At 44.9% G+C, this 15630-nt stretch overlaps 1 protein-coding gene across 1 annotated transcript; it reads left to right on the plus strand.

The window, feature by feature from the left end:
• Positions 1-771: 771 nt before the first annotated feature.
• LOC136628440 (perilipin-2-like) lies at positions 772-11650 on the plus strand. Its single transcript, XM_066604346.1, has 7 exons — positions 772-944; positions 1032-1095; positions 4359-4554; positions 6558-6640; positions 6739-6880; positions 7468-7652; positions 9073-11650. The coding sequence occupies exons 2-7, from the start codon at positions 1048-1050 to the stop codon at positions 9187-9189; spliced, it is 771 nt and encodes a 256-aa protein (XP_066460443.1). The 5' UTR covers positions 772-944; positions 1032-1047; the 3' UTR covers positions 9190-11650.
• The last annotated feature ends 3980 nt before the right edge of the window (positions 11651-15630 follow it).

Here is a 15630-nt window from a genome sequence, read left to right on the forward strand (position 1 = left end):
ACACTGAGTATATTCATTTTATACACATAGTTTTGGGCATGGGGACCGAAAACTATATAAAATAAATCCCTTTAATCTCTTTAAACTCAGAAAATCCCTTTAAAGGGTCTTACTTTATGCCTGTGAATTTTATTGTATACTCATTATATTTTCAAAATAGTGTAATGTCCATATATTTAGGTGGAAAACAAAGTTTTGAATTGTAACACATCTTTATACAGTATACATTTTTCTTTTTTACAATAAGTAAGTTCTAAACTTTAATTTGATTTATTGGGATTTAAGATTGCGTCAAGTAAAGCCCAAAAATGTTAAAAAACTGGGAAAAAAAGTGCACAATAGCTAATAGAAATAGTGAATGGCTGCTGTCTTCATATCAAACACTAGGTTCCACGACGCCTCTCGAAATTAATTTCCTCCAGCCTCATTTGGGTTTCTTTACATATAACCTGGGAACGGTCTCAGATGAGCATGGAGAGAGGTTGCATCATGATATTCTCGACCCAATATCATGCTTGCCCATGTGAATGTACCCTAATGTTATGGAATATGAACAATTTTACTTCCAGATTCACATTCAACAACCTCAAATCTATAGAGTTAAGGAACTATTTGTAGACCGGTGTCATTCCTTTCATGACACATCAAACTCTTCAGCTCACAAAGTGTAGACATAATCCCATTTCCCTATTAGAAGTGTGTTGCTAACTAATGACTTTTCCACACATGTAGTCTGCCTTACCTTTCACCCCGGTATACTGCGCAGAGCCACAATCCAGCAACTAGTAAAGCAGATTGCATGACAGCACCGTGCCGCCTGCCAGTCAGCTGAATGCCCAGTGGGCATGCTTAGCCACCCATAAGTACGCAGACTCCGCAGGAGCAGTCATTCTTCCCTTGGGCTGGAGTCTGGAGTTGTTCCTTAGCAGCGGTGAAGACACAAGGTGGGTGCTCCTTGGTATCTCTCTCCTTGCTGGGGGGCAGGAGGGGCGTCAGTTCTTGCGTATGACTGTGTGTCTTGCTTTTTGTAGGCTTTTGCCCAGAAACATGGCAGAAGCGGGGGAAAAGCAGAAGCAGGTGGAAAAGGAGAAACCGGTAACTACTGAGTGTCATTTAGTGGGTGACGTTAATCTGCTGGGTGATGTCTGAATCTGCACCTTGTTATAGACAGATGCATGAAGTGAGCCTGACTACATCAACTAGACACCTTGTATATGAAGCTGTATGTCTAAATGGGCGAGAAACCCATGCCAATTCCATCCAATGCAATAAGGACGGAACTCGCACGAGTCAAGAGCCCAATGGGTTTATACAGACAGGCGATTTTACTCCCAGCCTGAGACCGACATAGAAAAGTTGCTGCATATCTTATTCTTCGGTGCTTCTGTTTAAAAAATGCCTATTATTTCCTATGAGTGCGTCAAAAAATCGTATGCAATTTTTCCATTTTTAAGTGTAAAACAACATGCAAGATGTGTTTTTTTTTTCTGCTCAATTAAGCAGCGTTTCACGCATCTACAATTGAATTTTGCGCACGTTAGCGCCTCTCCATTAATTTTTACGGGGACATTTTGTGTATAGTTGCACAGAAAAATACAGCGTGCTTCAGTTTTTTTGTGAGACCGAAATGCGCAGAAAATACATGCATGTGAACGAACACATTGAAATCAATGGTTTCTAGTCTTTGCGACTGGCGCACACAAATACGCCCATGTGAAGGTGGTCTGATGTTAGAGAAGTCTCAGCATTGTATTGTCTTCCCTACTCAACAACCTGAGGAAGTTTACAGTTAAAGTTATTTGTCTTCCAACCCGCTGCTTACACAGAGTCACATGTGGCTGGTGCTGACTGTAGTGCTGCATGTCTTACGGCTAGTTACGGCAGCGCTTGAGCGTTCAGTTTTACTGCTCTGTTTGGAGAACAGGAAATCAGCCCCCTCCCCCCCTAGTCGATTGGGTCTATCTTGACTATAATGGGGTCTGTTTAGTTTCCAGCCGCCTTCTTGGCTTTTTTTAAGGATGAAATACTGCAGCCTGCTGCGCTACTTTGTCCTGTTTTTAAATAGTAGCCCAGGAAAGAAGGTTCTGAACATAACCTCCAATGCTTTGTGATCTAGCCCCTAGTAGTGATTAATGCTGCGCTGTTACATGTGCCGGCCACTACATGGGAGGTCGACGCGAAGACATCCGCTCAAAATACACAGAGGTCGGAACAGAAGCCTCTGTGCCTACCTCTTTATAGTGGCCGACGCTTGTAACTGCAGGTACAGCTCCCATTGATTTCAATGAGAGCCGTGACTGCAGTTACAAGCACCGGCCGCTACACGGACATGGGCGCGGAGGCTTCTGCTCTGACCTCTGTATTATTGTGGCACTGACAGCTTGTGCCCGCTCAGCTGATCGGTCAGGGTCCCAAGTGACAGACCGCCGCTGATCAACTATTGATGACTTATCCTGATGATAGGTTATCAATAGTATTTCCTTGGAAAACCCCTTTAATCAGAAAAGAACATATGAAGCAATGCAAACACCACTGTCATTGTACGACTGTCTTGTTGGGAGACCAGTTGTCTTGGGAGAGGGCTCCAGTAGGACAACTCCTGGTGTAGACCTCATGATGTTGAAGTTGGTTTCCTATTCCCATTCATGTGTGTATATACATATATGCCTATATATATATTTTTTACCCATTGATATACATGTATTAAGGCTTGAGTTTTGTGGGGCAACTTGTAAGATTTTAAGTGAATGCAATTATTCCATTGTTTTTTGGGTGTTCTTTTTACCTTGGTTATGGTGCAGTTGAAACAACTTAAAGGGAACCAGTCAGCAGGTATGAGCACCATAAACTAAGCTATGGTGCCGTTATGGCAGCTTCCCTGCAGTCTAGGGAGGTATTTGCTATGCTTACCCGGCTCCCCAATCCACCGCTGTTAGCCCCTAACGTTTGCACACAGCCCGTGCACTCATTACGCATACCATTGATTGCTCTGCATGCAGCTTTTGGTCCAGCTGCATGATACATGCGTGGACTTTCAGGGGTGACAGTGTTGGATTGGGGAGCTGGGTAAGTATAAAAATTACTCCTGTTGTACGAGCACCAAAACTCTAACTTTTATTCTGTAAATCAGTGCAAATAAAGATTTCTTTAAAGAAATAAAGCGACAAAGATTTTTTGCTTTAGACAGTTTTATAAATCTTCCCCTTTATTTCAAGAGCGTTACAAGTTGCAGTGGCTCCGACTTGCACTGTGAATTGCAGTGAAGTTGCTATTGCTAGAGAGTAGAGATGAGCGAGCACGCTCGTTTAAGGCTGATGCTCGAGTGAGCTTCGCTTTTTTCGAGTAACTGAATACTCATTTGAGCCCCATGCGGGGGAGGGGGGGAGAGATCTTTCTCACCCCCCCAACCCCCCCCCCCCCCCCGCCGCCCCCCTGCATGGTGGTTAGTTACTCGAGAAAAATGAAGCTCGCTCGAGCATCAGCCTTAAACGAGCGTGCTCGCTCATCTCTACTAGAGAGTTCAAAACTATGGCGCAGTATTCTAAAGAGCGTGAAGCGATCGTGTATTGAACCGCTGATTTCTGCAGAGTGATGTATTATTGCAGCAGCTGGCCAGTAAACGTATTGGTTCAGTTTTTGGATCGCCTCTTCTCTTTACCTGCATGTGGCTGTGCCCGACAGGTGAGCCCCACTAATCACACACTGGTGGCTTATCCTCAGGGTTTCAGGACAAACATTTTTATTAATCCTATGTGAGATTCCACTACATAAAGTATAATTGGCTCATTTCATGTTTGCTTAGAATTACAAAAGCTTCTGTATATAAGTGACTTTGTGCTAGTAGTAATACAAATTATTATAAGAATTTCTTTAGGCTCTCAGCCTTAAAGGGGTTTTCCAGGGAGAATACTATTCATGACTTATCCTTAGGATAGGACATCAATAGTTGATCGGCTGGGGTCCCTCGCTCGGCAACCTGACCGATCAGCTGATGTGCGCCCGCTAAAGCAACGCAATTACACAGGGGTCGGAGTGGAAGTCTCTGCTCCGACCTCTGTGTAGTGGCCGGCGCTTGTAACTGCAAGGGCAGCTCTCATTGAAATCAACGTGAGCTGCAGTTACAAGCGCCGGCCACTACACAGAAGTCGGAGCAGAGACTTCTGCTGTTTCCTCTCTGACCTCTGTGTAATTGCGGCGCTGTCAGTGGGCGCACAATCAGCTGATTGCTCGGGGTCTCAAGCGACGGACCCCAGCTGATCAACTATTGATGACCTATCCTAATAGGTCATCAATAAAATTCTCCATGGAAACCCCCTTTAATACTTTCGAAGCACTTCAGTGTGTTTTTCTCCCCTTAGAATGCGGCAGTAAGGTTGATGAACCTCCCGTTGGTGAACTCCGCTTTCAATAAAGTGTCTTCTGCCTATGAGAACACCAAAGACAACAATCCCCGCCTGAAATCTGTTTGTGACGTCACAGAGAAAAAGGCGAAAACTATTACTTCTGTAGCGATGACCACAGCAAAGCCAATCCTACAGACATTTGAGCCTCAAAGTATGTTAATTAGGAAACGAGTTCTCATTTTCAACAATTCTTGATTTTCACTGTTAATTAAGATGTTAGAGACAGACTTTTTTTCACTTCCCTATCTTAACCCCTTAGTGACAGCCAGTATGCCTTTTTACTGGCCTCACTAATGGGCTTTGAACCTGCACATACATCTTTTTAAATGGTTGCTTGACTATTGATGGCCAGGCTCCTGCCTTAACTACTTGGAGAGGAGAAACCTCAGATCCTGGCAGTTTAATCCCTTCTAGAGATGAGCGAGCGTACTCGGAAAAGCACTACTCGCTCGAGTAATGTGCTTTATCCGAGTATCGCTGTGCTCGTCCCTGAAGATTCGGGTGCCGCTGCGGCTGACAGGTGAGTCGCAGCGGGGAGCAGGGGAGAGCGGGCGGGAGAGAGGGAGAGAAAGATCTCCCCTCCGTTCCTCCCCGCTCTCCCCTGCAGCTCCCCGCTCCGTGCCGGCACCCGAATCTTCAGGGATGAGCACAGCGATACTCGGATAAAGCAAATTACGCGAGCGAGTAGTGCTTTTCCGAGTACGCTCGCTCATCTCTAATCCCTTCCATGCCACAATCAATAGCAACTGCAGTATGTAAGCAGATGACAAGCGGAGGGGGCTCTTTCTGTCCCCCATCGGCACCTCGCAATATGATCACAAGGTAGCAATGGATTCCCATGACAGTTGAAGGCCTAACAAAGGCCTCTGTGTCTGCCATATAATTCAGTATATTAGACCCCCTCTTTGGCATAGTCTAATAGGCTGTTGTCATAGACATAGTAGAATGCACTACATAAGTAATGCAGTGTACTATCCTAGTGATTGGACAATCACGTCTTCAAGTTCCCTTGAGGGACTAAGAAATAGTGTCAAAAAAGTTCAATAAAGTTTGATTTAAAGAAAAATAAAATTAAAAAAATACACAAAAACATAGTTTAAATTGATAAAATACCCCTAAAAATCACTTCACCTCCATCTGCCTGATTCTTCTCCTTCCTGTGAGGTTACGTACATTTCGTTGGCAGTCTTCTGCCTGCCAACCAATGAACGTTACGTCACAGCTCACAGGTCAGCAGGGGGACTGCCTATCTTCTTCAGAGATTGTTCAAGAGAGCTATCTCTGAAATAGATTACAATTCCTTCCTAGGCAGTGAAGCTACAGCACAGGGATGTGACCTTCACTGACCCAGCCGGAAGGAATTTGTGATATGCAGCCCTCATAACAAGCTGGGCCAAGCCTGCAGTGAGCTGACCTGGGGCACTGGAGAAGCTCAACCAGGAGAAGATGTGATAAGGAGACAGACAGGGAAGGGATAGGCAAGTTTAGATATTTTTTTTTTAATGACAAAACCCCTTTAATATAATTTCCATATGTATGTAGGCAGAGTTTCTCTAATTTACATTGCTGTTACCACTTGTGGTTGTCTAGAAATTGGGAGTGGAGCACGAAGGCAATATGTTGTTACAGGAAGTTTAAGAATGGCTGTAACCTTCCTTTGATTTCTGCAATGATATACAGGCTTTGTTCTATGGATGTGCCGTTCATAGTCTCCTTGCTTAGGAAGTAGTCTAAAGGTGCCCATACACACTAGACTAAAGTAGATGATGGGTGGTTTCAACCAACAGTCATTTTAGCCAGCTGATGAAAAACTCTTATCATCTAGGAAGAAGTCGAGCGCATTTGAAATTTTTGTTTTAGAAAGAATATTCCCAGAAAGCCTGTTCTCCTGTCAATGTCATAGAGCAAGTATTGTTAGAATAACTGTAACTAAAATATGTATTGGCCCATCTACATGGAATGTGTTGACCATGTGTTCAATAGTTGCCCAAACTTCTTATATCTAATGTGTGATGGCTGCCTTTTAATGCCAGCAAACATTCCTAGTGTTACTCACAGGGACTCTGCTGGCTTGGTATGTACCAATAATGACTTGTATCATGTTAAAGACAATGTAGTTTTTTGAATTCTGCCCCTCCTTCTTTCCTCTTTCAGTTGCTTTGGCTAACACCATTGCCTCTGTTGGACTTGATTTGCTGGAAGAGAACCTACCTATTCTCCATCAGCCTTCTGACAAGGTGAGCTATGAAAATCATGACCTAGTTTGTACAGTATAAACAATTGCTCAATGGGTTCCGAGTTCATTGGTATAACCATATAGCCTTCTTTTTTTAAGGCTGTGGCCAGTGCCTCTGAAGCAGTAGTTGGTGCCAAAGATGCTGCCGTTCAGAGTATTACAGGAGCAGTTCAGGGTATTGCGGGGAGGACTAAGGCTGTTGGAAGTGGCAGCATCAACACAGTTCTGGGAAACAAGGCAGGTAAGATCGTGAGCAATTGTGTGGAAGCTGCACTAATACCCCATTTAGACGGGATGAATAGTGGGGCAAACGATACCCGGCAGCTCATTCCAGTGATGCTCGCTCCTGCACTATTACACAGGAGCGAGTATCGTTGGCATCACTTCTAGCGCTGCCGGTGTGGAGGCGGAGTGGGCCAGGGAGCGTTCTCTTCTCCAGTCTGCCTCCATTCACAGTAAGCAGACAGTCATTAGGAAGTGAAAGACTGCCTGTTTACACTGAACAGCACATCGTTCCGTTTTCTGCATGCAGAAACTGAATGACTGAACAACTCTCGTTCAGTGGCTGCATGCATTTACACAGAAGGACTATCATTCAAATTCCCACATTATTCCGAATGATAACTGTCCTGTGTAAATGGACAGCTGCAATGTCTGATACTCTCTTGGAACAATACCTGCCGTCAACAGATAAAGAGATGGGTAAGCAGAAACCTACTCAGCTTAAAGACACAAAACTTGTAGGCTTGTATCGTTAAAACAAAACACAAGTTACTGAAACACGCCCTTGAAGTATCGATGTAGGCATAACTAATTTCTCTTTTGTAGCTAAGAAAGCAACTAAAACAGAAGATGCAAAGTTGTCAAAGGATAAGCCAAGCTTTTATGGTTGCCTGGAATCCTTCTCTAGTAAGGTCCTCAATCGTGCTCATCAACAGGTCATGACCGGGATCAAGGATGTGAAGAACATGGGTCAGAAAACCTTTGCTCAGATCCAGAACACACTTGACCTGGTTAGTAAATCTACTCAAGCAATCTATTACAAGTTTGCTAATTGAAAAACTTCGGTCATAAAGCTTCAGCTGAAGTTTCTACAACCATATCTAACCTTGCATTGTAAGGGTTATGTTGTGTTGAGATCAGAATCACTAGGAGTTGTACTCTTGTCCCAATACATTGATCAATCACTGCATTAGGAAACCTACTCAATAACGAGTTGGTCGACCTTTTTGGGCAATCACAGCTTTCAGGCATCAAGGAAGAGATTCCACAAGTTAGTGAACATCCTCCATACTCAACTCACCCCATGCCCGCTGCAGCAGATTTGTCAGTTGGTGCACATTTTGGGGATAAGTCAGAGCAGATGTCACAGTTCCAGCATATCCCAAGCATGTTTAATAGGGATACAGTCCAGTGAGTTTGGTGGCCAAGGCAGTGTGAAGAATTCATTGTCATGTTCCTCCAATCACTTCCTAGTGATGCGAGCTCTATGACACGGAGTATTGTCGTGTTGAAAGGTGACACTGTGGTCAGGGAAGACTTCCTGAAGACATGTATGCAAATGGTCAGCTAACAGGTGCCTGTAGCATTCACCATTCAAGGATTGTGATATGATGACCAACAGTCCTAGGGTATGTCAGGAAAATGCTCCCAGGTCTATGAAATTGTCACCACCAGTCTATGGAACCCCAGTGATGCACCCATGGATGCTGTGAAAAATGTCCTGAAATACTTGACAGTGTAAGGCCTCATGTCCACTTGCACGCATGAATTCCACTGCCGAATCCTGCTGTGAAATCCATACGTGCCTCGGGCCATGGAGAGGAAAAAGAAATTATACTTACTCCTCTGGACGCTATGGGACTCTCCCATGTGCAGGACGGATCTTCTTTCTTCTGGCCGGCGGATTTGCTCAGCATGCAGGCAGCATGCCGCGCGCATGCGCGGTGCACAGCTCTTTTTTAAAAACTCCTGCTGCTTTCCCGCTTATCCGCGGCCCAGCAGAAAAACAGCTGCGGCTGTGTTGCAGATACGGACGGCTTCCATAGGCTTCAATGGAAGCCGCGGGAGCCGTCCGTATGGGAGACCCGCAGGGAAATGGAACATGCTGTGATTTTTTTTTCCAGTGCATGCGACCCACACCCTGGGAAGAAGTCCCATCTGCATGCTTTTAGCTGCCCTACAAATGCTAATGCATCCCTATGGTCAGCAAGACGCAGCAATGGTCAGCAAACAGCAGAAGTCCACCAGGGTACATGTGCTCCCTCCAGGCTCTGACACTGACTGAACCCAATCTTACATAGACTAGTACTGTTTTATCCTAGAATATGGCCGCCTTCATGTGTTTATTTAACCAGTTATTTATTATGTTTATTCTTCTACATGATACAAAAGTCTACATTACGAAAAGAATAAAACCTTGTCTTTCACTAGGTACCTGACGTTGTTGACAAAGAGCTTGCTTCAGAGACTGATAGCAACCCAGATACACTGGAAGAAGAACTGCAAGATTCCATTCAAGCAAGTGGCTGTGTAATAAAGAAAGAATAAGCTGAAGTTTTCTTAACACATTTTGCCTTTGTAAACCATTGGCCCTTCTGTAAGCACTCTTCTGCCAACACTGGAAGCCGAAGGCAATTCAAAATGGATTTCTACGTCATGTCAGTTCACCACCATGTTTATAGTAGCCAAGCAAAGGTCTTAAATACAGCTGTATGCCATTTTAATCCCTAAGTTAATAATTGGAGCCTCTCACATGATTGAACATTTTGCTTTCTTGCTGAGGCCTCTTTCCTACGAGCGTATATCGGCCCGCCGTTTTCACGGTTGGACGATATACGCTATGATCTGATCCATTTGGATTCCAATGCATCAGATCACATAGTCGTATTCCTGCAACGTAAAAGCGCCTGGCCAGCCAATATAGCGCCGGGCATTTGTACGTCGTGCCCAAAAGATAGTCCTGGAACTCTTTTAGGCCGGAATACGTTGGACGCTGTATAGGCTCCTATGGGAGAAGGGAGGTGGGAGGGAATTTAGCTCTTGCCCCCTCTCCACCTCTTGTCCGCAGCCAGCAATGGGAGGAGGCGGGACCCCTCCCATTGCAATCTGCCAGAGGGGAGGAGAGAGGAGGTGAGCTGGCGAGGGGGAGGGAAGGGGTGACAGCATGGCGGCCTCTGCGTATATGCGCCGGGGCCCATGCCGTCTGAACGGGTGCACAAACATTAGATTTGTGTGCCCGTTCATGAGCTTTTACTGCTTAGATTGTAGTGTATGCCGGTCGTGAAAAGCGCAGCTGATATACGCTCGTGGGAACAAAGCCTTACGGAGTAACTACACTTTCTGATAACTTTTTTTAAATCATTAACGTTTAACTAAAAAATTTGTTTGGAATACAAAGACAAGGGTGTACAAAAGGGGAAAAATAGTCTTAAAATACAGATATTAGCTTGTCATACAAAATATATAAGACTGTATCATTCACTTTGATAAGAAGAACTAAAACAAATTGTTATCAGGCAACAGAGAATTTAAAAAAAGGCAAATAAAGAAACTGTAGGAGGCAGAGGTTTAATGGAATAAAGGAAACCGTGGAAGCCAAGGATTCCACATTGAGTAATAGTTGTATAAATTGTTATTACGGAGGGCAAAAAGTTTTTCGCATTCAGAGATCAAACTTACCAAAGCATTGCTAGAAGGAGACGTGGGAGACTTCCAACTCCTTGCCCATAAAAGCTTGGCGGATAAAAAAATATGGAAGGTCAATCTTCTATAAGGATGAGAGACTGAGTTAATGTCAAGTAGTAATAAGGCATTGCCTGGATTCATAGGAATCATTTCTCCAGCAGTCTTCTCAATGAGAGAAAACATGAGAGACAAAATGGGACACTTCCAGAGGATCTGACAAATGGAACCAATGTGTCCACAATTTCTGCAGCATAAGTTGCTAGACCCCGCGAAGCATTTGGCAAGCTATCATCTAGTCAGCAGTTTATAGTGGACTTCTAATTGGGTGGCACAAAGTGTAGATAAAATAGACGAGGCAACTCCAGGTTTTGTATAGTTCTATATAAAGTCTGATAAATGTCTTTGAAATTTAGCAATAATAGAATAGGGAATAGGAGTAGTCAAGGAGCAGAGGTAGTACATGATTTTTGGTAACACCATCTTATATAAAGCTATGCAACCAACCCATAAGAATTTTTGTCTAGAAAAAAGTTCAAGCTCTCACTGGAGGTCAGAGAAAACTGGTAGAAGATTTATTGATACAAGGTCAGACAGTGGATAAAGGCCCATTTACACGCAAAGATAATCAACACTAATGTTCATTAGCAGCTTATTACCTTCCCTTGCATGTAAATGAGCCTCCAGGACCTGTATGCAGAGAACAGGTGGTCTATTCTCTGCATTCAGCTCCTTTGTTCTGCTGTGGGGCTGCAAGCTGGATACAATGTAATCAGCGCTCCCGTGGAGAAGACAGCACCATGGCCAGCAAACACAGCATGCGGTCTGTGTTATCTTCTCTCCGGCTGAACAATGGATTTTATGATCACCTAAAAATCATCGTTCAGCTGAAGAGTGAAAGATGGGAGCATTTACACACAATGATTATCGCTCAAACTACGGCTTTTGAGCGATGATCGCTGCGTGTAAATAGGCCTTAACAAAGCCCTATTCTGAAAGTATATTCTCTGGAGGAGCCATTTAAGCATGGACACTTACCATATAGTGCTTCTTTGTGAAGCCACGGCATGAATTTAGGATAGGTACTATTAGCATAACCTGTAGAATCTCAGTGCTCATCTGGGATGACATTAAAATCACCACACATAATAAACTTGCCCTTTTGGAGGTTTCGCATTTTCTTAATAGTTTTGTTTAAAAATCTAATCTGAGAGGAATTTGGAGAGTAAATATTTGCTAAAGTAATTGGTGTATTGTTTATAGATTCCAACACAACAATAAATCAGTTTCTCAGAAAGGTCAAAATTTACATTTTCACTGAACGCTATCAGGACTGCCGCCTGTTTTTTATCTGAACATGCCATGAAAATATTTGAGAACTTCTTTGGGACATGAGAATGATGCAAAAACATAAAATATCAGCCTTGTTTTTCTATAGATACAAAAAAAGCAAAAAGTTTGCTCACCTCTACTTCATCCAAATGCTTTGTAGTTTGTGATGGCATGCAGGCACGGAGCTCAGACCACACCGCCCAGTCGTAGTGGTATTCCAAACGCAGAAATAGCAAAAGAGAGGTCGGCTTTACGTGTAAACAAACATACTTTATTTATAAATGGTGCCATATATCAGGAACAGGATGCGTTTTGACCTAATCCAAGTCTAGGTGACCAAGACTGGCATTAGGTCGAAACTAGAGATGAGCGAGTATACTCGCTAAGGCACATTACTCGATCGAGTAGTGCCTTAGCCGAGTATCTCCCCGCTCGTCTGTAAAGATTTGGGGGCCGGCGGGGGGCGGGGAGGAACTGAGGGGAGATCTCTCTCTCCCTCTCTCCCGCCCGCTCCCCGCCGCAACTCACCTGTCACCCGCGCCGGCCCCCGAATCTTTAAAGACGAGCGGGGAGATACTCGGCTAAGGCACTACTCGCTCGAGTAATGTGCCTTAGCGAGTATACTCGCTCATCTCTAGTCGAAACGTGTCCTGTTCCTGATATATGGCACCAGTTATAAATAAAGCATGTTTGTTTACACGTAAAGCCGACCTCTCTTTGGCTATTGCCTTGTTTTTCTATAGCATCCTTCCAGACTAAGAATCTCTTAAAAGGAGAATTAAACCCTTTCATGTTCAAAGAAAGAATTTTAAGCAACGTTGTTATGTTCGTGCATGCAAATAAGCACCAGGCCCACACGAACGTGACCTGAAAACATAAGTTAGGGGAAACTGACCATGAGCTGCAGGGAAGATGATGAGAACCTACCTCACAAGCAGAGCGATCGCCTCTATAAAGGTGGCCCCACCCTGGAACCTCGGCCCTGCTCTCCCTGAAAGGGTGACACTCGCAAACAGGCGGAACTGACACATTAAATGCACAAACTCACTTACCACACAACCTCGCACATTAAAGCAGATGGTAAAGCTGAATATAAAAAGTGAGGGATTAGTTCATACATTAGCCAACAAACTTAAGCTGCAAGGCCTCGACAAGGCTCCTCGGTTCTTGCAGGAACACAAAACAGGCAGCACAGGACACCAAACACTCAGCAAGCTGACCAGACACTTCACACACAGCAAGCAGCAAGCTGACCTGACACTACACACACAGCAGACACGACTGGGGAAATACAGCTTCCTCATTGCAGAGGGGCTGGGGTATATATCTACACCCAGCCCCAGGGGATTGGCTGACCTGAACAACCGCACCCAGCCAGCTCAATTAACCCTCACCTGTACAGGTGTGCTCCTGGAACCCTGTAAAACAACAAACTCCAGCAGCACAACCTAACAGACATAAAATATATGGGATAAGTGATGAGGGTAGTACAACCTTGGAGGTCTGCTTTTTACAAGAGAAAGATAACATGGAAGAGCTTGAACAAGTACATTGTTCTATTCTATTCAAATGCGGGAGACGAGACAGACCAGACTCCCAGGGACCCAGGGAGCAAAACAAATGCCAACAAGAAAATGATATAGGTCCAGACAGGAATCACCTGCATAGTGTTGGGGAAGAAAGAGTTTGCCTGACAGGAAAGGATCCTCCTTTGAAATGGACGCACGTTGGACATTGCCTCAACTTGACGAATTCTTGTGGGACCACTTATGGGTCACTTTGGTGGATCTTTTTGCAGAGGACCTTTGTTGGAGTTCAGAAGATTGGATGCCCCAGGATTCCAGAAATATAGGACTGTCTTCAGTTTTGAATAAGACATAAAATAAATAAATCTTGCTATTTGAGCCAGCTACCTGAACCATTGAACCAGCAACCTTCAGGTCGTGATCAAGAGTTTAGGACTGCATTTCTGCTGCCTTAACACTCTGCACCACACGAGACTCTAAGGCATGGGTGAGTCCGTCCATCTGCATTTGGAGCTTTATAGGAAAGCCCAATTTATATGGGATTTTGGTTTGCTGTAGAGTGGAAGTGATGCTAGTGAAGAACATCGGTCTTGGGAGTCTATGGGCTCTATCATAACAAGCTCAATATGAGAATTAGAGGAAAGTAGCATTTTTATCAATTGGAGAAAGTATTCTTTTCAGTTCTGGTGTAGATATATTTTCCAAAATAAGATGGAATTTACCATTATTCCTCCTACTTCTATGTTTGAGATCAGCCATCTTAATTTTGATAAAATCAACATCCTCAGCCAGAGAATAGTGAGCGTCAATTAAATCGTTGTGGGATTTGGTCAGTTCGCCTATTTTATTTTCTGTGTGGCTAACGCTGTCTGCCAAGTCTTTTATGGTAGCATTAGAGGTGGAGGATAAACGTGTTCATCACCATCTCTTTGATAAAAGCTTCTGAAGCAGGTTGGTTAGAGGTAGGGACATTGCAGAGGGTATTCTCAGTATCAGACAGTAGGCACTGAGCACTACATGTCTCTAACTTGCTATTCTGGACTTGCTATGGAGGATTCAGCATGTCCTATGATGGGCGCCATCTTAAATGTCTGAGGGGCGCTCTTCAGAAGAGAGGAGTTGATGTTACTGACCCCTCTGGGTGGAGTCTTGGGGTTCTTTTCTGCCCTTGCCTCCGGCAGGACCAGTGACGATCCCGTTGGTCCAGTAGAAGAACCTCCTGCAGAGAGACGCTGGGAGAGGAGATGCAGGCCTCAACCTCGGAGTCACGCAGGGCATCATGAGCAGCAAAACATTTGATGAGGTGCTTCGTCTGCACCTTTGAAGTCCTCTGGTGCGTCATGTCTTTACTGTCCAGGAGTTAAAGAGGAGTCTCTCAGGTAAGAATCTGGTTCAGATGCAGGGTAGTTGCTGGTGGAGGATAAGGCCAAGCGGAGCTTAGAAATAGGCGTCCGCCTGCGCCCACAGACAGGCCACGCCCCAACCTGTCACTTTCCGATAACTTTTTAACATGTCATAGGTGCATATGAAACGTATTGATCAGTGGGGGTCCCGCTACTGAGAACCCCACTGATCACTAGAATGAGGGGGCTGCAGCACTCACCCTAGCACTGTGCCCCTCGGCTATCTACACTCATTTTCGTCCGCTTCCACCGGCTGAAGGTGGCTTCATAGAGTTGTATGGTGCTTTCTCTACGGCCATCTTTAACTACTGGAAACAGTCAAAAACTAGCAAAGACAGCCAAGGGGGCGCAACGCTCTGATGACTGCTACAGCCCCCTCATTCTAGCGATCAGCAGGGTTCTCAGCAACAGATACCCGACAGCTCGTCCAATAATCGCTCCTGTGTAGAGATGAGCGAGCGTACTCGGTTCGGGTGTTTTTGCACTCGAGCACCGCTTTTTCCCAGTAACTGACTACTCAGACGAAAAGATTCAGGGGGCGCCGGGGGTGAGTGGGGGGTTGCAGAGGGGAGTGGGGGGGGGAGAGAGAGAGCTCCCCCCTGTTCCCCACTGCTACCCCCCGCTCCACCACGCCACCCCCCACCCCCCGAATCTTTTCGTCCGAGTAGTCAGTTACTCGGAAAAAGCGGTGCTCGAGTGCAGAAACAAGTACGCTCGCTCATCTCTATTCCTGTGCTTTTAGGCCCAATGTCCACGGCCGATATGAATTGCGGAATCCGCTCAGGGTACCCGCGCGGATGATCCGCAATTCAAGCCACCCATAGGGAAGCATGGGCGTCCACACTTGAATTAAAGCATGCAGATTTAATTTGCGGATCTTTGGATGTGGAAATCAAATCGCAGCATGCTCCATTTCAGTGCGGTTCCCACATGGATGGCTTCCACTGAAGTCAATAGAAACCGTCTCTTCCACGGTCCGTCCGCAACTGACATTGCGGACAGGCCGTGGATTCCGCGGGAAAGGAGGAGTTTCAAAAAAAATTAAA

The sequence above is a fragment of the Eleutherodactylus coqui genome, chromosome 5, assembly GCF_035609145.1.
Source record: "Eleutherodactylus coqui strain aEleCoq1 chromosome 5, aEleCoq1.hap1, whole genome shotgun sequence".
NCBI lineage: Eukaryota > Metazoa > Chordata > Amphibia > Anura > Eleutherodactylidae > Eleutherodactylus > Eleutherodactylus coqui.

Bases quoted from the DNA above. Each gene is read 5' to 3' on its own strand.
- LOC136628440 (XM_066604346.1), top strand. From the start codon at position 1,048: ATGGCAGAAGCGGGGGAAAAGCAGAAGCAGGTGGAAAAGGAGAAACCG. The intron at 1,096-4,358 runs GTAACTACTGAG...TTCTCCCCTTAG, and splicing joins AGGTGGAAAAGGAGAAACCG to AATGCGGCAGTAAGGTTGAT. The intron at 4,555-6,557 runs GTATGTTAATTA...TTCCTCTTTCAG, and splicing joins ACAGACATTTGAGCCTCAAA to TTGCTTTGGCTAACACCATT.